Here is a 25,529-nt window from a genome sequence, read left to right as displayed (position 1 = left end):
TTCTATATTGTCTCAAATTTGTTACAAGGTTTAATAAATAAAAGTGTGTTAAATGAGCAGATAATCTTATTATACGCACATTAAAAGCAGTTTGTTAACTGTTTTATCCCTAGAATTAAGGACACTAGGAACCAAGACTGCAGGAGGCAGTGAGGAGAGACAAAATAAGGTTTACCATGCAGAGGTGAGCCAGACGGACTGCTTGATAGACCGGGAACAGGGCTACAGCGTCCTCCTTGCTTTGACGTCAGCTCTTGTTCAATCTCTTCCAGTCCAGCACTTTTCTGGAAACGGCTCATGCGATTCACTACTCGTGGTGACATGTGTGTGCGAACACATGGCTGGCCACCATAAGGGTTGATGGGGAACACATGAGAAGTACCTCGGAGCGTACTGACTACAACCCAGCGACAGTCATGGCTGAAGCAGATGTCCTGCACCTAGAAACAAGAAAGGAAAGTTGGTTATTAATACCTGAAATCATTTATTGAGTTCCATATAGCAACAAAAAGAAATGGAATTAATTGCTTCATCAAATTTGCTTTAAAATGAATGATATTAATTTTTTTACTTTATAGATGAGAGCTTCTCAATGAATTTTGTTCAATAAATGTCGGAAATCTGTCACAATTTAGGGAATTCTGTTCATTGTGTCACAGAGTACCAAGTCATAAAACATGACCTAAATAAACAGTGTTATCCTATTGAAATGTAACACAAAATAAATAAGTCAGGCTTATTTTCCTATAACATTTTCTAATAAGTATGTAGTAGTCAAAATGTAAAAGTACCCTACATAATTAAGTCTAAAATTAATTAAAGCTGTCATTTAAATATTCTGATGTACCACTGCAATACGCTAGGAATAAAGAGATAAATAATAAACTCTTTGAAGTCTTGGACTACTGGGAGGAAAGTACATAGGAAATTTACTAAAATAGAATGGGAGAAGTAAAATGGCTGTCTATACACAAGCAAATTGGTTAAAAAATTGAAAAAGGAAGGACATCATAGAGACTGCCTCTCTGAGAAGATATCCAATCTCCTCCTTTCAGAGATGATGGAGGGAAAGAAAGCATGAGTAGTAAATAAGAAAGAGTACTGTCAGACATAAGAATGTGTACAAAATAAAACAGAAAAAGAATACAATTTAGATGTATTTGGATATTCCATTTTAAATATAAATGAGAAAGAAATGGAAGGCAAGTTGTACAGAGACAAAGAAGGCCAAAGTGTTGGGTATTATTGAAAAATAGTTGAGAGATTTCAATTTTGAAAAGGTTGTTCTGCAAGTAAACTTTAAGTAGACTGATGGGTAGCAATAAAAAATTTAGAAGCCGGGCACCGGTGGCTCACACCTGTAATCCTAGCTACTCAGGAGGCTGAAATCTGAGAATTGCGGTTCAAAGCCAGCCCGGGCAGGAAAGACCGTGAGACTCCTATCTCCAATAAACCACTAGAAAACCAGAAGTGGCTCTGTAGCTCAAGTGGTAGAGCGCTCGCCTTGAACTGAAGAGCTGAGGGACAGCGCCCAGGCCCAGAGTTCAAGCCCCATGACCGACAAAAAAAAAAAAAAAAAATTTAGATAGGAATTTATTCCAATATTCAGGGATATATATTCTAAACAGAAGTGCAATGTAAAAGAAAGGTCTTACACACATACATACATACACACAAACACACACACACACAATTTATATAGCTGCAGATGCCTGATTTTTTTAAATTAAGGAGCTACTCAAAATTGCATAGCATAGTCTCGATTTTACTGGCAATGCAAACACAGAAAATATGTAAAGGAATGAGCCATGTTTTTAAAATAAACACCATTTACAAAAGTAAGTGGTAGTCACAGATTTAATCCAGACAAACTAGTCACAACACTGCTCTTTCAACATAAATTTGAAATAGTTTGAATTCACTAGTTTTATCATGAGACCAATCTGATGAGGACAACTTAAAAACATCTCCAATTTACTTTTTTCATAAAAAGAAAGTCAAGTAAAATTTAATTGTGATCTAAGCTTTATTATTTTTCCTCTTGGGGGCCATGAATTCACACCAGAGCCTCACACATATGAAGCATGCATTGTTAACTGAGCCACAGCCCCATCTCAACTCTATTTAGACATAGCCTCTAACAATAAACCAGATAACACATATTTTATTTACTTTTTAGCTTGTATCAGTTTTATTGGGAAGGAGAAAAGGCAAAGTTATATCTCCACGTGTTTATACTGTATAAAGTGTGTGGCAACACATACTTTAAGAATCTTACTACAATAACTAAATTAACTTTTCATCACACAGAAAATATTGCTTAAAAAATTCAGGCATTACAAAAATAAAAGCAAAATAAAATGAGGAGGTCTTTGTGAAGAATAAGGTTTAACTTTTAAAATGCATATGTCTGTGTATGAGTTTGAAGTGTGTTAGCTTTTATTATATATAACTACATGAATTGCGTTAAATGCTTCAGATAGAGAACTTTCTAATGTACGAGAGCTTCAAATAAATCTAAATTCAACTGGATGCAGGTGACTCATTGTAACTGTAGCTATTCCAGAGGCTAAGATCAGAGAATACAGCTCTGGCTGGCTTGACATCAATTTGGATGTGTTAAATTGTAAGTTTTCAAGATGGCCTGAAATTAAATTGTAATACCAGCACAGGAGGCTGAGACCAGAGGATAATGAATTTGAGACCTGGCTGGCTTACACTGTGATACGCTGTACATGCTGGGAGGCAAGGGACCAGTATTTCACTGCTACCTTACTGCTTGACAAACATTAATGCCTGGACAGACACAAAGTACAAACATGTCTACCCATCTTTATTCTTCTGAAATACCCAAATGATATTTGAGTGTTAAAATTTAAGAGCACCCTGAAAGCTGACAAATATAAACTGTTTTCCATAAATATTTAACTCTGTCAGTTGCCTATCTTTTTGTGGGAGGAGAGAGAAAAACTTACAAGAAACAGAAAACCTGCAATAGCCAAGGCCACAGAAGAGAAGCATACATAGTGCCATCAGAATCTCCTGTCATAATATCACACTTATATCCTCCTGCCACAACCAAAGCAATGAAAAATATCCTTAAGCTTCTTATTGAGCTTATTATGTTCGGGCCCTCCTTAGTAGAACTGAAGCTTGTTATCAGAATTCTTTTCCCAAAACACATACAATCAGGATCACTTTCCACTCTGTCAATGAAAAAAAGAGATTCCTTCTTTCACTTGAAGCATGCCTGTGATATGAAGTGGCTTTCACAATCACTATCAAGACAGGAAGACAGAATTCTATCCAATGCTTACTTAGAAAACTGCTATTAGAAAAAGATTCTTCTCTATGACCTTGAAGACACATCAACACATATAAATGAGCAGAGAACAGTTGGAAAAGATATTAGCTGTCAAACAAATAAGAGAAATTTCAATCTTTTAAACATAGCAAAATCACCAATCTATAAAATACAAAATGATGTGTCTGTTAGTATTAAAGATCTAGTTGGGCTGCTTTTCACACATAAAAAACAACATACTAAAGCAGGGCCCTGGTAGTTCATACCTGTAATCCTAGCTACTCAGGAGGCTGAGATCTTAGGATCAAAGCCAGACCAGGCAGGGAAAGTCCATGAGACTCTTATCTCCAATTAACGATCAAAAAATCAGAAGTGGAGCTGTGGTTCAAGTGGTAGAGCACTAGCATTGACCTGAAGGGCTCAAGGACAGGGCCCAGGCCCAGAGCTCAAGCAGCACAACCAACAAAAAAAAAAAAAAATAGAAAATACTAAAGTATGCTGAAAACCTAGCAAGTACAAGCATCTCATATAAATGTATTATTGTATTAAATAGTATATTAAACAATACTATTTAATGCTTACATATTATATTTAATATATTTATCATAATACATCTAATATATAATATTAGAATACAAGTTTTTCATACATATTTATATATTGTATATATTTTTAAGTTATGTTTGTACACTATAATAAATTTACCTATCATATAATAGTAGATATATATTACCTATATTTATGTAAAGACAATCTAATAAAAAATGATGGCATCATCACATATCTTTGACCTCAATTTGGAACACTCTCTCCTCTTAACTCAGAAGATCTGATGGGAGTTGGTCGCGATCATCAGTTTCACGGCAAGCACAGATTAACACAATTTACAGTTACACTCTCAAACTTCTTTGAAAGAAAGATAAAAACCTGAACATTCACAAACCACTACTCTGAACTCAGGAACTAAGCACTTGTGTTTCAAGAGATAAATTGTATGTGCTTCTATGCTCCCCATTTCAAAATGCTATTAAACCAAATGGTTGCGGACTCAAGGGAATATTTTTTTTTCCCAGTCCTGGGACTTAAAACCCTGGGCTTCTTTTGCTCAAGGGTAAAGCTCTACTTTAAGCCACAGCACCACTTCCAGATTTTTCTGTTTATGTGGTACTGAGGAATCGAACACAGTGCTTCATGCATACTAGGCAAACACTACCTGCATACCACATTCCCAGTTCTAGGAACATTTCTTTTTTTTAAGAACATTTTTTTTGGTGGGGGGGCTCCAAAAACAACGTAATTTAGTTTAAAAATTCTCACCAGCATACTCATTCTCAGTTTAGGCTTTTAAATTAAGACTCAAATTAATCATTAGTCACTCAATTTACTATTCTTTCAGAGTTCTCTCCACTTATTTCTTATTGTGGTGCTATGAAACTGGATTATCACAAACCAACGAGGTTCCAGAAAGCTAATATATTCTTTCCTTACTAGATACTATAATCATATTGCAGTAATTTTGACAAAGGCAAATGACTTATGGCAATATGAGTGGCTCATTTTATGTATCTCATTAAGAATCAAATAGCAGGCCATCAAAATCTAATGTAGCAGACATAGTTACGGGAACATGACATTTTTAAGTGACTTCAGTTATGTCTGATATTTTATCTGAACTTTAAAGAGCTATATATTTAATTGACAAAGCAGGTTAAATTCAAAGTGCATATAAAACAAAAGAATTCAGGTACTAAAATGAAGTGTTGCAACATTTTAGCATCCAAGATACAGAAATGGCCATCTCATACACCTCCAAAATTATGCTCGAATTAATTCCTCAAACCTTATTAACAACCTGTTTATAGGAACAATAAAATTTTCAGTTATTTTAATATTCTAAAATCTGAACTTGAGGTTTGCAAACTTTAGATAGAAGAAATCTGAGAGCTAGTAGTAGCTCTGGTCAAGTGTTTTCATACGTAAGACCTTGTGATCAATCATGGGACTGGGGAGGGTAGTATTTCAGGTGTGGAAGGGAGGATAAATCACCAAATAATTTTTAAGAAATGCAGGTCCTGAGGTGCAACCTTACGGATTATGATTCAGTAGATATTAGCATAGGGACAGAAACAATAAAGAAATCTACATTTTAGATCACTTGATAATGACCTTAATATTAACCTAAAGTCTGTCATACTAAGTTACCAAATAAAGAATTTAAGGGGGTGAATACCAGAAATCACCCAATTTTTTCTCTTCTTACACTCTAACTTAGATGAATAGTTAGTAACTGGGCGTTTGGGAAAATATGGCAGGAGGGTTCACTAGGGCTCTACAGGTCAAATTACCTCAGGATGATTTACCTTCTACTGTCCTACTATCTACAATATGCTTCTTTTGTTTATGTTTATTGTATTTTGCATTTGTGAATTTCAAGATGTTCATAAAGGAATAGTTCAAGATTTGTGTAAAATGTATACAGGTCTTTCAGTAAGTTTAAGTAATTTTTTAAAATCTCCCCCTTTAAAGAGAGAGGGGAGGGAGGAAGGAAGGAAGGAAGGAAGGAAGGAAGGAAGGAAGGAAGGAAGGAAGGAAGGCATGCAGGCAGGCAGGCAAACAAATGAAACAGAATTATTTTCAAGTCTATATTGAACCCTTAAAAATTATGAGATTATTTTCTTTTGGTGGAACTTGGGTTTGAACTCTTGAAGTTTAAACTACCTTTGCTTGCATGCTTGTTTGTTTCTTTAGCTGGGAATGTACCACTCAAGTCACACCCCCAGCACTGCTTTTTGTGCCTTTCTATTTATTTTTTGCTGATCGTGGAGCCTGAAATCTGGGCCTGAGGGCTGTCCTTCAGTTCTTCAGCTCAAGGCTAGTACTCTATCACTTGAGCCACAGCACCATTTCCTGCTTTTTCTGCTTATGTGGTGCTGAGGAATCATGCATGTAAGGCAAGCACTCTACCACTGAGCCACCTTACCAGCCTGTGCCTATTTTTTAAGACAGAGTCTCACAGACTTCTCTGTCTAAGCTAATTTCAAACTGTGATACGGTGGATGTCAGACTCTAGAGCAGCCTGAATTACACACATGAGCCACTGGAGTCTACAGGAGGAACTATTGCTAAGGATAACATTCTGAGTCCTTTAAAGTACAGATAGGTAGGTAGGTAGGTAGGTAGATAGATAGATAGATAGATAGATAGATAGATAGATAGATAGATAGATAGATAGATAGATAGATAGATAGAAACATAGATAGAAACATAGATAGAAACATAGATAGAAACATAGATAGAAACAGACTATATACTTTATATAATGTAAACATAACTATAATTATATAATTAACAATTCACATAATATAATGTATATATAAATACACTATTTAGTACTTTAGTACTAGAATTTAGTATTGTAGTATGTAGTTTTATATAAACCAACACACAAAAAAAGTACAACATTTATCCCCAATGCTGAATCCCTCAACAAAAGCAAATGGAGACTGAAGGAATCTGGGTATAGACCTGGTATCTTGATAAAAAGAAATTAGCATCTTTGTTGCTCACATTACTTCTCATATTATTGCCTTGAACTTTGAAATGATATCTACAAATTGCACTAATAAAAATTATCATGTGGAAAGAGGCAAAAAAAAAACCCACCAAGACATTGTTGCCCACTTGTAAAACAGACATCTTGAATCATGATAAAAAAAATTAAGTGTGTTTTTTCACGTCTAGCTTTGATATGCCTAATAACTGAAATAACTACAATCTCCATTCAGTTAAGAAAAAAGTGAAAGGAGAAACAGGTAGAGACTGAAGGAGGGAATAACAGAAAGGGGAAGGGAGTTAAGGAAGACAGGAGAAGAGGGAAAGAGGGAAGGAAAATAATTGGATAAAATGTCTGAAAAGAGTACTAACTTTTCAGAGTACTAAAAAGATAATAGATAATGATCATAGAGCAATAACTAACAAGCCATTATAAGAAATTAGGTTGAATAAAGATATTTGGAAATTTCAAAAGGGAAATATTTGCCCACGAATTAAAAAATAATCTGGAGTTATGTCTCAAGCAGTAGAGCAGAACATCTGCCTAACAAGACCAATGACCTGGCTTAAGAACCTAAATAAGGGCTGGGAAGGTGGCTCAGTGGTAGAGCGCTTGCCTTGCATGCTCAAGGCCCTGGGTTCGATTCCTCAGCACCACATAAGAAAAAAGAAAAAAGCCGGAAGTGGCGCTGTGGCTCAAGTGGTAGAGCGCTACCCTTGAGCTGAAGAGCTGAGAGACAGCGCCCAGGCCCAGAGTTCAGGCCCCACGACCGGACCCCCCCCCCAAAAAAAAAACCCTAAATAAATAAATAAAATCGTGATAATAAATATAAATTTTTTAAAGAATTAAGATGCAAGCTCTAGATATTTTCAGAGACACAAATGCACAATTCTAATCCTTCAAAGTCAATGAAACAATGTTCATGGAAAATGATTTATCTTAAGACTAACAGAATGGCACAAAAGCTAGAATGCCTGCTATGCAAGCTCTAGGCCCTGAATTCAAATCCTACTACTACAAAGGAAAATAGGAAAAATAATAAAGTTAAGTGAGAAATATTTGTCTGAAGAATTATAATTAGGTTAATATTAGCAAAACTTTGCTTAGAATAAATTTGTCATATTAATTTATATGCTCCATAAATAATGGTGGAAAGCCTGCTATATGATTTGCAAACTTTTATGTTTCAAAGTTTAAAAATCACCTAAAATTATCAACCTAGAAATGGAGAGAGGGGAAAACGGTAGTATGATTAAGACCGGGGAAACCTGTTCCTCTTTTATGCTTTTTTCAAAGGATAAAGAACCAAAATTTCTGTCCCAGTGCCAGTCACTCACACCTGTAAACCTAGCTATTAAGGAGACTGAGCTCTGAGTTCACCAATCTATGAGTCTCATCTCCAACTAACTGATAAAAAAAAAAGTCAGAAGTAGAAATTTTGCTCACATAATAAAGTTTAGTCTTGAGCAAAAAAAAAAAAAAAAAAGCTCAGAGACAGCTCCAGGCCCTGAGTTCAAGTACCAGGACTGGCATTAAAAAAAAAAAAAAAAGAACAAAAATTTCAATGAATAACATATCAAAACTTTAATATCACATAAAGAATTGGTAAAGACTAAATGACTAAATATGTACAAAGCAAACAGAATTGGCATTTAGCATATCATAAATGGTTTAGCTATGAGCTCGTGTTGTATTGGTAAAAAACATGTAAGACATGAAGTTCAAGGTATTCTTCACAACTAACAACAATATTATAAACTTTTCCTTGCAAATAGAATAGTTCGATTTTTAACAGCATAAAGAAATCAGAATGTCTGGAGATCTTAGTTCTCATTTGTTGTTCTGAATAAGCATTAATTGATGCTAAAAAGAATTTATTTTTGTAAGTAGCTATTTTGTCTTAATGCAATATGTATGTAAAAATCAAGGAAGGACTTAAGATAGTATTCAAAATGCAATAGAAAAACATGAGAGAACAGTAAAACAAGTAGGAATGCCTAAGGAAAAACAATTTTAATATGCTAAAGATAAAGCTTTAAATTTTAGCTATTCTATTTCTAAAGTTGGTGATATGAACACTTTAAGCACTCAAGGATGTTTTCAGCTTTCAATAGTTGCCCATTATAGTGAATAGTAAGACTCTATATAGCAAGACTCAAAAAGGTTAAGTCTCCATCAAGATTAGTAAAAAAATAAAAATAAAAAAATCAAGACAATAATATACAAGTGGGCAGGGAATGTGGCTTAGTGGTAGAGTGCTTGCATTGCATGCATGAAGCCCTGGGTTCAATTTCTCGGCATTACATAAACAGAAAAAGCTAGAAGTGGAGCTGTGGCTCAAAGTGGTAGAGTGCTAGCCTTGAGCTTCAAAAGAAGCTCAGAGACAGTTCCCAGGCAGAAAGAAAGAAAAGAAACAAAAGAAAAGAAGAAAGGAAGGAAGAGAGGGAGGGAGGGAGGGAGGGAAGGAGGGAGGAAAGGAAGAAAGAGAGAGAGAGAAAGAAAGAGAGAGATAGAGAGAGAAAGAAAGAAAGAGACAAAAGAAAGGAAGGAAGGAAGAAAAAAGAGAAAGGAAGGAAGGAAGGAAAGAAAGAGAACTGTATTATTAAAAGCCAAAACTCAAGACAAACAATAAAGGGCAATATGAGAAAACTGTTCACATAGGATTTTTAAAGAAAACAGTGAATGTGAAGCTCTCTGCTACCATTAATTGCACAGGGCCAGTAGGCCTAATAGAAGTGAGCCTTGCTGTAACTTGACACAGTTACAAGAGATGAACACACTTCTGTCCAGACATGCCCAGAACTACAGGGTGAGATGTGCTAATGATGGAGGAAGTAGGTTTCAGTAGGCAAAGAATATCTGGACATACACTAGATGCTGAAAAGTAGCACTACTGTACATGGGGGAGTCAATCAGTATGGATCTAAGGAAACAGTGAGAAAGGGGCCAAAACTTCCAGGTGCCTCTGACCATATCCACAAGTTTAACCTCTTCTCACCCAGTTAGGGGAAAACGTTATGGCACAACAGTTGTCACTGGAACAAAAAACAACGCTCACACTAAATACATTATTGAATGTTTTAATTGGGGAAATGTGCTGAAAATCTTGTAAAAATGTGGGATCCTTCCATTCACTTCAGTGCACTATCATTGCAGCTTATATACACTAAAAAAACTAATGTCATGTGAATGTACTTAAGTTTAAATGCTTGTAAGATTACCAGGGTACCTCAGTCACATATACTAGTGACAGTGAGACCAATTTGCAATGGACCAACTTCCAGGTGTCTAGTTCCATTCCATATATGTAGCATAAATACCACCAAATCCCAAGAGGAAACTAGGTGAGGAATTAATGGCTGCTGAAGTACTAGAGGTGTTAACTCAGTACAACATCGCCACCTGCCTGATGCAGCAACCAAGTACACTTCCTTTTGTAGAAGTTTGCCAGTAACCTATTACTATTTTAATCAACAACTTAAAAAATAGAATCCTTTGACATCACAGATCCACCATGGGAAAGGTAAACCTGAAGATTAACAAGTTGCAAGGGTCCAAATGGGAACCTTACCTCTCATTCCACTGAACAGCTTACGGGTTCTTTTAAATATCTGGATTACTGAGGGCTCAGCAAAGAAAATAAGATGGTGTCCACTGGGCCACCCAGATGTATAACCCACAACTCTGAAGGCAATCTAAGTAAGAAGCATTCAGTCCAGGAATATAATGGAAAAAACATCAACCCTACATTAACCCAGAATTAGGCAAACTATGGCATTGGCCTAATATGCCTATTTTTGTATGCTTTGATGAATTGTTTAGGGATGATTTTGTCAATAAAATAAATGAGTCCAAGAGCGGGGATGTGAGCAGCTAGGCAAAGAGAAAAGAGCCAAGATCCTTCCCTCAAAAAATGGATCTACAGTATAAGAAGGCTAAGCTTCAAGCCACAAAGGAAATAATTCTTGATCTTATTTACACTCAAGGCTAGCACTCTACCAATTGAGCCACACGTCATTTGTGGTTTTGTGAGTGGTTTATTGAAGATAAGAATCTCATGGACTTTCCTGCCCAGGTTAGCTTTGAAACACAATCCTCAGATCTCAGAGTCCTGAGAAGCTAGGATTACAGGCGTGAGCCACTGGTCTGCAACCTAATGGTTTCTTTCAACAAGAAAATTATGTTTCATTTTGATGAACTATAATCTATAAATTTTGTTTTAATGAATTTTCTATTAGTGTCACATTTTTTTAAATCTGTGCCTAACCCAAGACACATTACATTTCTAAAAAAATCTGTGTCTAACCCAAGACAAGTTACATTTCTTCATAACAGCTATATAATTGTGGTTTGTAAATTTATCTCTATCATCAAATTTGGGTAAACATGTTGACATGACTAACCTTTCCTTACTCTATATCTAAACACTCTTGTCAAAAGTTAACTGTCTATGTGCAGAACTCCCTACTAATAATGTGGATTCAACTGATAATCAGTTAGACGCATCTTTCAACTTTGTTCGTATATTTTTTATTGTGAAAATACTGTACAGGAGTTACAATTACATGGGCAAGATGTTCATATTTTTTTAAAGTCCAATGTATTTTCAAGTGAATTTTAAACACATCTAGTTAATTTCTATGTTAGTTCCTCCTGGGAATTTGATATAAATTATACTAAATCCAAAAATAAATTTAAACAGAAGTTATGTAACATTATTCACAACAGTTCAACTCTTCATATTTTGGATCTTTATTTACTAACTAGAATGCTTTCTAGTCTTTCAATTGCATATCTTGCCTATGATGCTGTAGTGTTCTTATTTTCTAACATTTAAAATTCTAACTTGAGAATTATATGTGTTAGTATATAGAAAACTAAAATGTTACTGTTACACTCATTTCCCTTTTTTAAAGAAAAAGCTTGTCATTATATGACTTTTTTTTTTTCCTGGTCCAAGGACTCTAGGCCTGGGAACTGTCCCTGAAGTCCATTTGCTCAAGCATATCACTCCACCACCAGAGCTACAACAGAGCTTCAGGCTTTTTCCATGATTAATTGGAGATAAAAGTTTCACCAACTTTCTTATCTGGGCTACCTTCCAAGAATGATCCTCAGATTTCAACCTCCTGAGTAGCTATGGTTACAGTCCTCAGACACCAGTGCCTGGCTATCATATGACATTTTGGATCTTGTTTTAATCACTTGCCAGTATATGATAACCATTTCATTCATTCATTCATTCATTTTTATTTACCTTTATCATTTATTTATTGCAGTTCAATGGCTTGAACTCAGGGCGCGCGTGTGTGTGTGTGTGCGTGTGTGTGTGCGTGCGTGTGTGTGTGTGCGTGTGTGTGTGTGTGTGTGTGTGTGTGTGTGTGTGTGTGTGTGTGGTGGAACGCTCTTCAGATCAAGTCAAATGCTCTACTGCTTGAGCAATAGCACCATTTCTGGTTTTCTAGTGGTTTATTGGAGATAAAAGTCTCACAGACTTTCTTGCCTAGGCTGGCTTTGAACCATGAACCTCAGATCTCAGCCTCCTAAATAGCTGGGATTACAGGCTTGAGCCACCGGCACCGGGCTGGGCCTTGTGTTTGCAAGAGCTCTACAATCAAGCTTCCAGCTTTCACTTCTTTTTTATAGAGTCAGATTTTTTACACAGCCAATCATATCTACCATGAATACCTTTCCAACTAAAGGTGGTTCTTTCCACATTCTACAATGTTCCCTATTAATCTCTAGGATTCTCTCTAACTGCAGCTTTCATCTGTTTTGTACTATGTTTTCACAATCTATTTCCTTAGACTCCCATACTTTTTGCAGTGTCTCAGCAACTTAGTGATAATACCAGTACCTCCCTAGTTTCCCTCTTCCTATACTGTGAAATGGAAATGCAATGAAAGCATTAAGCTGGGAAAATAACAGGCCTCTTCTCATTTGTTTTCCATCTGTCAGGATCACCATACTTGAACATATAACATGAGCGCTAGAAAAGCCACTATATAAAGCATTTAGTTGTTTCAAATCTAGTCCTAGTGGAGGAGCCTGAATTTGACAGTTTAGCATTCACTGTCCCAGTTTTGTATTTGGAGAGAGGGGATAGATGGAAGACACTGAAATGACCACAGAGTCATAGAGTTGTAAAGTTTAGAAAAATGAAAACAAGCTGAAAACTGGAAGCTCACCCTTATAATCCTAGCTACTCAGGAGGCTAAGAACAGAGAATCACAGTTTCTCTGTAGGACAGTTTATGAGATTCTTATCTCCAACCAACCTCAAAAAAACAAAACAAAAAAAAACATTTGGAGCTGTGGCTCCTTTATCAAAAAAGCTAAGAGAGTACCTAGGCCCTGAGTTCAAGTTTCAGTACTGGAACATACATACATGCATGCATGCATGTACCCCCCACATCCACATCCACACATGCACAGAAAGAGTTCAATTTGAACATCAGTATAATCATGACTGGGTAGATGAGATATTCTCATAATAAAAATTATCTAAAATGATTTCTTAATAGTATCAATTAATACTATGAAATAGACTATTTGCTCCATGACAAAGATACTAATCATACAATTTTGTAGGACTTTTTTTTTTTTTGGTGGAGGGGTCTGGTCGTGGTGCCTGAACTCTGGGCCTGGGCGCTGTCCCTCAGCTCTTCAGCTCAAGGCTAGCACTCTATCACTTGCGCCACAGTGCCACTTCGGGCTTTTTTCTTTTTGCTTATGTGGTGCTGAGGAATCGAACCCAGGGTCTCATGAATGCAAGGCAAGCATTCTACCACTGAGCCACCTTCCCAGCCCCTTGTAGGACTACTTTAAGATGATAAAATTTATACTTATCTGACACACAGATGTTTCTAAAGCAAATGTGCTATTTGCCAAAATTAGCATATTGTGTAAAAAAGTGACTTGACTCTGCTTGAATAAGATATTATAGAAGTATACTAACAAAATCCTTGTGAAGTTTATACTTACTGTGGCAACAAGGACTGTTTTGTAATGCATGTGTGCTTTGTGAGGAAAATTATTGTCAGATGCAGAGGATATCCCAAGTCAAATACCACAAAACAACTTAATTCAACATAATTAGATCCACCTACTTTTTCCCCTTGCCTGATTAAAGTACACTCAGAATTCTTGGAAGAATTCAAAATAATATGATTCTGAAGTACTCAAAGATGACTAGATAGATCATGTGCCATATGGAATTCATGACTGGTATTAAATTTTATCAGTTCAAAACATTTTCAGTAGAAACTTACAAAGACTAATTTTATGATCAACTGAGGTCCTCACATCTAAAATATTAATGGTTAGACATTACAAGATGCACCTAGAGCAAAATCATTCCTTTTTACTTGCCTACCTGTTAAAAATAGGAATATCATTAGCAGATCCAAATATATCTACCAAGAATATATGAGGCAATATTCTAGCAATGATTACTGTAGACCAAATGTTCTATTTCTAGGGAATAAGCATGCTGGTACATGGTGGTACATGGTGCTACTCAGGAGGAAGAGGTAGGAAGATCTTTATCCAAGGCCAGCCTAGACAAAGTTAGTGCAAGTCCTTATCTAAAATACAAACTAAAAAACAAAAGGACCAGAGATGTGACTAAAGTTGTAGATCAATGTTAATTTTATCTAGAGCTCTCATTACACAATCATTACACAAATGATTCTGTAACACACTAATATCTAGCTAATCCACTTTAGTAACATTAATACTCATCAGATAAAACCAAAGGGTGGGCTGGGAAGGTAGCTCAGTGGTAGAGCGCTTGCCTTGCATGCCTGAGGCCCTGAGTTCGATTCCTCAGCACCACATAAGCAAAAAGAAAAAAGCCGGAAGTGGCGTTGTGGCTCAAGTGGTAGAGCACTAGCCTTGAACTGAAGAGCTGAGGGACAGTGCCCAAGCCCAGAGTTCAGGCCCCACGACAGGACCAAAAAAAAAAAAAAAAAAAAAAACCAAAGGGTATAATTATGTTGGAATTTGTATATTTATTTTATGTTGGAAAGCATGCCTTCATCAATTATTTGATTATCTTATTAAATGGATGAGAGGTGATATAACACTGGATGCTTTATCAATTTTCACAACTAAATTAATGTCCAATGTATGTTAATTATAATTACGAACTTTTTATTTTTATTATAGTCATTTGTTTTGGTAAAAATATAAGAGAAACCACACTTTAAAATGGGTTGGACTGTTCAAAGAATAGCATAGAATTATCTCCAAAGAAACAGTTGGCACACTGGTAAAGCCATAACCATAAGTTCTGTGAAATAAAAGCTATTTGTAAGTTTAGGCTCCTGAGATAATGCATATTATCTAGCATTTGATGTTCAGAATATTAAATACATATAAAAATCATGTCATACCATGATAACTAAAGCAATATTTAATAATATATGTGTATATGTTGGGGCTGGGAAATTGGTTCAGTGGTAGAGTGCTTGCCTCGCATGCATGAAGCTCTGGGTTCAATTCCTCAGCACCACATAAGCAGAAAAAAGCTGGAAATGACACTGTGGTGCAAGTGGTAGAGTGCTAACCTTCAGCTGAAGAGCTGCAGTACAGGGCCCAAGCCAGAGTTCAGCCACCACAACCATCAAAAAAAAAAAAAATCTGTGTGTATATTTGTGTTATCTGTTAACAAGAACATTAACAAAGTTATTTATATAAATGTTTAAAAACTAACTATGTAAACAAAAAAAATGCTACCCCTGTAAATTCCTATTTACTACTTTCTATCATCAGGATAATTTCATATTACCAAGGTGAAATCAGTAAATGTAGTAATTGTGAGAGAGGTGCATAATTAATTCTCACTAGCAATTGAAAACTACCTCCAAGTTATAATATATCCAATTCTATTTTGAGAACTGTGTTTATGTATATGTAAATGTGTGTCTATAGTACCAAGTGTGCGCACGTAAGTGTGTACATAAAGACATAAGTAGAATCAATGTTACTAGTAAAAGATAAGGAGGTCAGATATCCATTGAGTGATCAAGATTTTTTTCTGGAGCTAAAAATGGGGTAGGACTAAATAGTGAAATGACCAACTAACATAAAAATTACCGAATTTTTAACAGTAAAGTTTCAATAACTTATTGTTTTTATCTTTATTTGCTCAAATGAGTACGATATGCTATCATACTCAAAGAATAAAGTTTTCTCAAAAACATAAAGTTTCAGCTGGGCCTCAGTAGCTCACCTCTCTAATCCTAGTTACACAGAAGGATGAGATCTGAGAATTGTGGTTCCAAGCCAGCCTAGGCAAAAAAATCTAGGAAACAATTATCTCCAATTAAATCACAGAAAAAGCTGAAAGTAAGGCTGTGGCTCAAGTGGTAGAGTGCTAGCCTTGAGCAAAAGGAGCACTGGGACAGCACAGAGTTCAGGCCTCAGGACCAGTAAAAAAAAAAGTTTCAATTAGGTATAAATGACCCAGTAGATTAGATATCACAGCACACAAAGAAATAAATTCTAAAAAACACTACTTACTTTGGCTTCTGTTTCACCCCTGTGTAGAGTATACAGATGATGGACAGCACTTTGGGATGAGGACCAAGGATGAGTCAAAATTTGGAAAACGTGGAAGTCATGCCCAAGAGTATCCGTTGTGACTAAAAGCATCCCTAGAAGAAAAAGCAAGGTATAAAAATTCAAATGATTATGTGCACAGATGAAATTAAAAATTGATCGGAATATGTTAAAATACTACTAAATAAAAAATTCCCCAAGCTTATAAAAAATAGTTTTCAAAATAAGAAAGCTAACATAAAATATCTACTTCCAGACTCACTCATATCTAGCTACTCAGAAGGTTGAGATCAATATCAAAGCCAGACCAGGCAAGAAAGTCAAAGAAAATCTAATCTCCAATAAACTAATCACAAAAGGCCAGAAATTGCCACCAAAAATCCAGAAATGGAGTGGTGGCTCAAATGGTAGATATCTCTAGCAAAAAAGAAAAAGAGAAACAGGCAGAGACAAAGAAAGAAGAAAGAAAGAAAGAAAGAAAGAAAGAAAGAAAGAAAGAAAGAAAGAAAGAAAGGAAGGAAGGAAGGAAGGAAGGAAGGAAGGAAGGAAGGAAGGAAGGAAGGAAGGAAGGAAGGAAGGAAGGAAGGAAGGAAGGAAGGAAGGAAGGAAGGAAGGAAGGAAGGAAGGAAGAAACGAAACAAAGGAAGAAATACAGAAAGCAAGCAAGCAAGCAAGCATGTAAGCTCAGAGACAGCAGCACCATATGCTCAGTTCCAGTCCCAGGACAGGAATCAAAAGAAAAAAAAATTTCATATAAAATACAAACATAACATAACACCACTAGTAAACTAGCAAAACGCAACTACTAGATATGAAGGTATTATGATGCATTGTATGACTAAGAGAAAAATCTTATACTCGTCAAGTAAAGTTCACAGACATGTTCAAATTCAAGGGTATAAAAATGTCTGATCAGAGCTGAGGGCAGTGGCTCATGCCTGTAATCCTAGCTACTCAGGAGGCTGAGATCTGAGGATCTCAGTTCAAAGCCAACCTAAGCAGGAAAGTCCATGAGACTCTGATCTCTAATAAACTAATCAGAAAAAAAAAAAAAAAAAAAAAAAAAAGGGGAAGTAAAGCTGTTGCTCAAGTGCTAGACTGCTAGCCTTGAGCTCAAAGAGGCTCAGGGTTAAAACCCCAGGACTGGGGAAGGGGGAGGAAAGACTGGCCAGAGTTAAAATGTGATTGCTAAATTTATAAAACTGAATGCTAAGTTAAATAAATGTATTCAGCAATACTGAACCAATACTGATTCCTCCACTTAGTAATTCTACAGCTTACAATTTGTCTACATTCATCTGGGCAACATGTCTATATTCCCAGCTAACTATGGAGGTGAATGCAGGGGGACTGTGTGAGCCCATAAATTGGGTAACACAGGGACAAGAGGCACCAAAAAGTGATGCATTACACACACACACACACACACACACACACACACATTTTTTTTTGGGTCAGTCGTGGGACTTCAATTCTGGGCTTGGGCACTGTCCCTGCGCTCTTCAGCTGAAGATGAGCCCTCTACCACTTGAGCCATAGCACACTTCCAGTCTTCTAGTGGTTTATTGGAGATAAGAGTCTCACAGACTTTCCTGCCCAGGCTGGCTTTGAGCCATGATCCTCAGATCTCAGCCTCCTGAGCAACTAGGATTACAGGCATGAGCCACTGGCACCCGGTGATGTATTATATTTTTTCTACTCTAGGACAATATTAATTGAAACTGTCAACAATGCATTCCATAAATGAAGATCTCCATTTAGTTAAGACAATATGACTATGAGTGTCAACTAAAAAGATAATATACCTATGTTTCCAGAATTCTAGAGACTGCTTGTTAACTCACAGCAGAAATCTGTCATAGCGCTCTGTAATCTCATCTTGTATATGGGATTTTGTTTTTGCTTTGTTATTTTTCATTTTATTTTCCAGGAATGTCATTAGACTATACATCTGCAGCCTCTTGGAAATAAAATAGACCCTTCCCAACAAGTAGTTTGAAAACCTCTGATCCGTACTTCCATAAGCATAAAGAAGGCTAAGAGCCACTCACTTTGAATGCAAATTCAGGCTGTGGTTGGTCTGGTTCCCAAGACAACAGGGATGCTACAGAGCTGCCTTTTCTCCTGTGGGGGCATAGTCTGACCATCAGGAGGAGGGCGGGGCCTGTGTATTATGAGGCAGGGTGTCTGCAGAAGACAGGACTAGGGAGAGGGAGTGGGATGTGGAAGAGGGATATGACAGGGGCATTACTGTGATCTTGCATTTTAAGATGCCTACCAGAGGGAAACATGCTTTTCACATTTTTAAAAATTATAGGGAGAGCCAGGCACTGGTGGCTCAGGACTGTAATCCTAGCTACTCAAGATGCTGAGATCTGAGGATCACGACTCAAAGCCAGCCTGGGCAGTAAAGTTTCTACCACTTGAGCCACAGTGCCACTTCTGGCTTTTTCTGCTTATGTGGTGCTGAGGAATTGAACCGAGGGCCTCATGCATGCAAGGCAAGCACTCTACCACTGAGCTACCTTCCCAGAGAAATAATGACTTTTTAAATTAAACTTCAAATTGTACATCATGCTTTAAAACAGATTAATTGATCATTACTTTCTGCTTAAAAACTTTAAGGTGGTGTGCCAGAAGCTCACACCTGAAATCATAGCTACTTTAGAGGCCGAGATCCAGAGGACTGAGCCTATAGACCACAGAATGTTCTAAATGTGATGGTCCCTGACTGTCATCTCAACGGAGGCAAGATGGCAGGAAATATATATTCCTCAATTATGAACTCGGTCAGTATTGACAAAAAGCAAGGTCCTATATTTCACTGGTAAAACTCAAGGCCTTATTTCAAAATTAACTAGAGCAGGACTCCCTGTGGGACTCAGTGCTAGAGTATCTTCAAGCACATTCCAAAAGAGGAATGTGCTGTCTCTCCGAGAGACAGACTGACAGAGACAAAGAGCCAGTGAGTCAGAGAGACAGAGAGATTACCTAATTTCCAGAAATGTCCAGAACACTATTGTCATCTAAAGATGTTTGTTATTGGGGCTGGGAAGGTGGCTCAGTGGTAGAGCGCTTGCCTTGCATGCCTGAGGCCCTGGGTTCGATTCCTCAGCACCACATAAGCAAAAAGAAAAAAGCCGGAAGCGGCGCTGTGGCTCAAGTGGTAGAGCACTAGCCTTGAGCTGAAGAGCTGAGGGACAGTGCCCAGGCCCAGAGTTCAGGCCCCACGACCGGACCCAAAAAAAAAAAAGATGTTTGTTATTGTTATTTCCTATTCAAAACAAGACATGAGATTGCTATTGTTTTACTTTAAATATGTCGTAGAATTTTAATCTCAAAAAAAACTTCATTGGCCTGAATTTAAGGATTTTAACTACAGTTTAATATCCCTTATCCAAAATGATTGAGATAAGAAGGGTTTCAGATATGGGATTCTAAAGGAATAGCCATATATATGAAATGAAGCATCCTATATTATTCCCATGCCTAAACAGGTAATTAATTTGTGTGTCACATACTTTGTACAGTTTCAGGAAATTTATAAAATGTTCTTCATGTGTCTATATTTTGCCTATAAGACTCAGGAGGTGAGAATGTCATGTCTGTGATTTTTTTTAAATTAGTTTTGTTTTTTTTTTTTTTTTTGCGGGGGGGTGGGGGGGGGGGTCGGTCGTAGGACTTGAACTCTGGACTTGAGATCTTCAGCTTAAGGTGAGCCCTCTACTGCTTGAGCCACAGTTCCACTTCCGGATTTCTAGTGGTTTATTGGAGATAAGAGTCTCACAGACTTTTCTGCCTGGGCTGGCTTTGAACCATGATCCTCAGATCTCAGCCTCCTGAGTAGCTAGGATTACAGGTATGAACCACCGGCACCCAGCAATTAGATTTTTTTTTTTAATAGAGAAAATGCCATTTTACTAATGGAAGTTCCCATTAGTCTATAAAAGTACACATTAAATAGCATTCTATTCTAATTTGGCTTAACAGTATGATACAACAGTCTTTCTATTTTAGTCACATGATTTTTCTATATTTCTAATGCTGTAGTAGCATTGTATTATTATTGAAGGATCAATAGGAAAACAGGAAAAAACAAAAAGCAAAGACAACCTCACAGTTTTCAATAAACAGCAAGTACACAAAAAAATATTCTGCTCCCTTAGAAATACTTGGTGCATACTGAGAATATAACAAGCCACCATTTCTCATTAAACAAGATTTATCAAATATCAGAACTACTTATAATGCGGTTTGGAGCAGTGTTTGGAGAAGAGTGAATACTCAAATGGTTGGTTGAAAAGTAAAATGAAACAAGCTTTATATCACAAATTTTATTATCTTTAGAGTTGTACAAAAATTTTGAAAAGTTTTAACTGTCAATTTTCTACAGGAATTAAAATTAGATTTTAAAGCATTTCAACTTTCATATTTTCACATTTTTAGTCATGTTTACGATTTTAAATTTTGCATGGTATTAGCGGCTCATGTCTGTATTCCTGGGGAGGCTGAGATCTGAGGATCATGGTCTGAAGCTAGCCACGGTAGGAAAATCTGAGAGACTCTTACCTCCACTGAACTACCAAAAAAAGCCAGAGTGGAGCTGTGGCTCAATTGGTAGAGTGTTAGACTTGAACAAAAAGAAGCTCAGGGACAGCACTTGAACCCTGAATTCAAGCCCCTGGACCAGCAAAACAAAAAACGAAACAAAAAAAGCATCATTTTAAATTTCTTTACTTTCTCTAAATGAAGGAATTAATCCTTTTTCACATATATGGTATTTAGTGATATAGACATTATCTGCCAGAATAATAATAGTTTCTGTTTTCCTTTTTCCTTCATCAATACGTCTAAGATTTTTATTTTCCAGGTAACTTGTTTCATGATTTTAATTTTCTTTTTAATTTTATTAATTTCTAGCCTATCTTGTTCTCTGCTTTATTTTTCTAGTTTTAGGTTCATTTGTTCATCTTTCGTATTTCTTAAGTTCCAGAGTAAGAATGTATCAGTCAACATTCTCCTCTAAGTCTTCCTTCAATTCTACAGATACTAAAATGTAGTACTTTCAATTACACTCAACTGTAAATGTTTTCTAGAAACTTCCATTGTGACAATTGGTTATTTAAAGTGTTTCTTTAGTTTCAAATATTTTAGTATTTTTCAGATTTTTTTTAGCATACTATCATAATGACAAAGGATTATTAGTTCGCTTTATGGCTCCAAATACTATATACCTGGATAAATGTTACATGTATATTTTTTAAACCTGCAGTATTCTATTAAAACTAATTAATTTAAGCCTATCATTAGGTTTATCTAAATGTTCACTCCTTACTGATTCACCTGCTTATAGGTCCCCTATCTTATCATTGTTTTCTACAATGAGTTTGCTACTATAATCTGTTTTAAAACTCTCCTTTGTTGAGAGAAATCATGAAAACATATTAAGTATCACTGAAGAAACAAGATAGTTACTGAAGTGGAAAAATGACTTTGCTATTGCCTTGGCAAAGGTATAGCTCAAGCTACTACATTAAAGTATCAGCTGCCACTGACCTATGTTAAAGAGAATACATTTTAGGTGATAAATTTTTATAAATAGCATAATACTACACCATTTAATACTATATTACTTACCTTCAAATTATGTACCATGAGACATTGATACTTTACTATCTTTCCTAATTATTACACAAACAAGAAAATTACAAGCTTAATAACAAATTGGGAAAATAATTTACAACTCTTCCTACTTTTTTCTGAATTTTAATACATTTTAGTAATCAAAATACCACTCCTATCTTCTGATAACACCTCTTCAAAAGAAAGTAAGATAGTCTTGGTTATAATAAAGTATGTTTCCCATGTACCACAAATAAATTCACTCCATTTCTTTAAAAGTCACTTCAACATTCTGACCACAATGAGCATTCAAATAAAAGATCTGCCAAACAAGACCTTGATTGTAGTTGGGAGTCTGTACTTCACACCTATGAGCCTACTATTCAAGAGGCTGAGATGTGAGTGAGACTATAGGTTCAAACCCTCAGGAGGGAAAAAAACACAACTGAACAGGAAATGTGGCACAAGTGTCAGAGCCTTACCTCAGACTGTGTATCAAAGCCTTATGTTTAAACATCGGTACCAAAAACTAAATTCATTATTTTTTTTACTTTTGTAATTATGGAGTTGTAGAAAGGAGTTATAATTCTGTGAGTCAGCTAACAAGTACAGATTATTAATAAATTTCAGCATGTTCTAGGTTTTCAAATTGGCATCCAAATTTTCAGAGAAAAATAAAATTTTAACCTTGTTATTATCTATGTGTCTTATATCACACATTTTTTTCCCACTACTTCATGCAAACTTAGCTTCTTCGATTCATGAATGAGGTTTTGGGGTTTGTTTTTTTTTTTTTACAAAACTTAAAATAATATAAAAGTTAAAGGAACAGGGAGAAAAGGGAAAAATTGCTAGAGTAGGTCTACATAATAATGTGTTTTCTTTTAATTTACAATATCCTCTTATTGAACACGTTCTGCTGAGGAAATACTAAGGCCTTTTTTTCTAGAAAACAAGTTTAAAAGCACATATACATAAAAGGAAAAACTCATACAGAGTAGACTGTGGCTTGAGAACTATTTATGCAGCATCAGAAGACTAAACCAGACTCTGGCTTGGCCATAAACTAAACCCACGCCCCAAATGAGGTGCCAAGCCACAAAAAGCATTTGCGTCATCTGGGAATACAAGGAAAAGGAGGACTTCTAATTATAGGGCCTGGAAGCGGAAGCCTAGAGTGATTAGCTGTTTAGGCACTGCTGTATGTTTATCTGGAAGCTTCCTCTCCCTCACTCTCAGCCTCAAGTTTGATAGATGAACATTAGTGTTGGAAGGTGGGGACTGGAGCTGCTGATGGTACACAGAGTTCTCCAAAATCCAAGGAAGGTAGAGAATGAACATTAAGGCTTTTGTGGCCTCATAAGAACATAAGTCTTTTCAACTGGGCGTCAGCTGGTTAGACCAAAAAGCAAAATTAAAGAGTAGTGAAGCTGCAGTGGGCATACACTATAAAATCTTGGAAACATGAGGAGGTTAGTCTTTTTTCCCATATCCTATTTATAACACCTATCTAATTGTGTGGTTCTTTATCATGTGCACACATGTGAACTGGAAGACTCAAATTACCAGCTATTCACACTCTCCTAAAATGAGGCGGAACCACTGATAATGCCAGGTCAAACAGAAGACTACAGGAAATCAGACTGTATCATTAATAAAAGAATTTCAGGGACAGCGCCCAAGCCCAGAGTTCAAGCCCCACGAACAACCAAAAAAAAAATAGAATTGTATATTTTAGTGTCCAACCTTGTAATGTCATCCTTGCAAACAATACTGGCAATGTTTGTCAACATGAAAGCAAAAAAAAAAAAAAAAAGATTCTCAATACTGACAGAAATCTTTGTCCTGAGGTTCAACAAAACATTAGTGTTATTGCAGTCTATTAAACCCTTTAACTAAATTTTCAAAATGAATGTGGATATTTAAAAACAATAGTCTCAGAGTTCACAGAAGCATATCCGTTTCTAAATACTTCAGCACATTTCTCAAGGGGCTTAAATACACTTATAGTTGGACTCATCAATGGAGAAGTACACATCAGGAGGCCAGAAATCAGTAAATTTTTATTAAAAATGATAAAAAAAAAGTGGCTTTATATGTTGCATTTGGAAAAAACAATAATTGGTAACTATTTTCTGGTTCATATATATTATTCTAATTCACCTTCAATTTTATAATTCTTAGGCCACATAAAATAACTTTTGACTATATTATTCCAAGGCTTTCAATGTTAATTACTGTAATTTTTATTACAGTAAATAGGTTTATATGTATTTATTATTTAATAAAGTGGCATTTGCTTATATACTATTGTTTTTCTACATGTTTGAATATATATATAATCCTTGGCATGTCAGGACACTGTACATTTTTTAACCATTATTATGAATGCACAAGTAGATATGCCTATGTGTATACTAAACAAGATAGAGCAACATCATGAAAAGTTCCCAAGCATTCCTTGAATTCATCTTCTGCCTATTTATCTGCTTCCAATCACTGATCATAATGAATTACTACTTCTTGTTTTTGATTTACAGTATATGCCACCACACAAGATTTTTCTGAGCCTATTTACTAGAAATAACAGTAGCTTATTCATTTATTTATATTAATGAAAAGAATATGCTACATTTCTGTATCCATTCTCAACAAGAGTGAGAAATGAAATTCACAGTGTGAAATCTAACTAGAAGTACAGGGATGAAACAACCATTATGTTTTAATATGTACCAACACAATATTTGTTACTCATGATCTATACCTACCTACATGCTAATATGTGATATGCCTGATGCCAAGGAACTCTTACAGTTATACGCACAATAATGCTGAATTTATTTCACAAATAATAATTGGCAAGCACACATGGTAAAGCAGAATTTAAATGGAGCTTAGCAGGAAATTTGGTAGAGAGAAAAAACAATACAGGAAAACATTACCAACAACAATCAGAAGAAGAAGAAATAAGGGTCTTGGAAGGTGGCTCAGTGGTAGAGCTCTTGCCTTGCATGCCTGAGGCCCTGGGTTCAATTCCTCAGCACCACATAAGCAAAAAGAAAAAAGCCAGAAGTGGTGCTGTGGCTCAAGTGGTAGAGTGCTAGCCTTGAGCAGAAGAGCTGAGGGACAGCACCCAGGCCCAGAGATCAGAACCCACAACTGGACCCCAAAAAAAATAAAATAAAAAATAAAAAGAAGCAGAAATAAGCAAAGAGAAATGATATACAACATTGTATTTCAAGAAAATATTGTATGTAATAAAACTAAAAAATATCATTTAAGAAATAAATTTATAAATTTGGGAATTTCTAAAAGACTAGAACTGGTGCATTTCATATACATGAAATGAATCATTTAGGTTTTTTGCACATTGTTTATAGACACAGGGTTGTTTGTGGTGGTGGCTAGTGGTGGTAATAGTACATGTCTGTCTAAATGCAAGCTAAACACTTTAAATTTTTCCTGATTTTATATTATATAAGGTATA

At 36.0% G+C, this 25,529-nt stretch overlaps 1 protein-coding gene across 6 annotated transcripts in view; it reads right to left on the bottom strand.

The window, feature by feature from the left end:
• Bcas3 (BCAS3 microtubule associated cell migration factor) overlaps positions 1-25,529 on the bottom strand; it is a 526,670-nt gene that overhangs the window by 364,223 nt on the left and 136,918 nt on the right. For all 6 annotated transcript variants that reach the window (XM_042692171.1, XM_042692205.1, XM_042692180.1 and 3 more), the window contains exons 14-15: positions 16,382-16,515; positions 176-440 (exon numbers count right to left, since the gene is read on the bottom strand). In XM_042692171.1, coding sequence (XP_042548105.1) covers positions 176-440; positions 16,382-16,515 — 399 coding nt within the window. The remainder of the gene's footprint in view (positions 1-175; positions 441-16,381; positions 16,516-25,529) is intronic.

The sequence above is a fragment of the Dipodomys spectabilis genome, unplaced genomic scaffold (assembly GCF_019054845.1).
Source record: "Dipodomys spectabilis isolate Male_0828 unplaced genomic scaffold, ASM1905484v1 ptg000004l, whole genome shotgun sequence".
Lineage (NCBI taxonomy): Eukaryota > Metazoa > Chordata > Mammalia > Rodentia > Heteromyidae > Dipodomys > Dipodomys spectabilis.
This window is presented reverse-complemented; position numbering and strand designations above follow the sequence as displayed.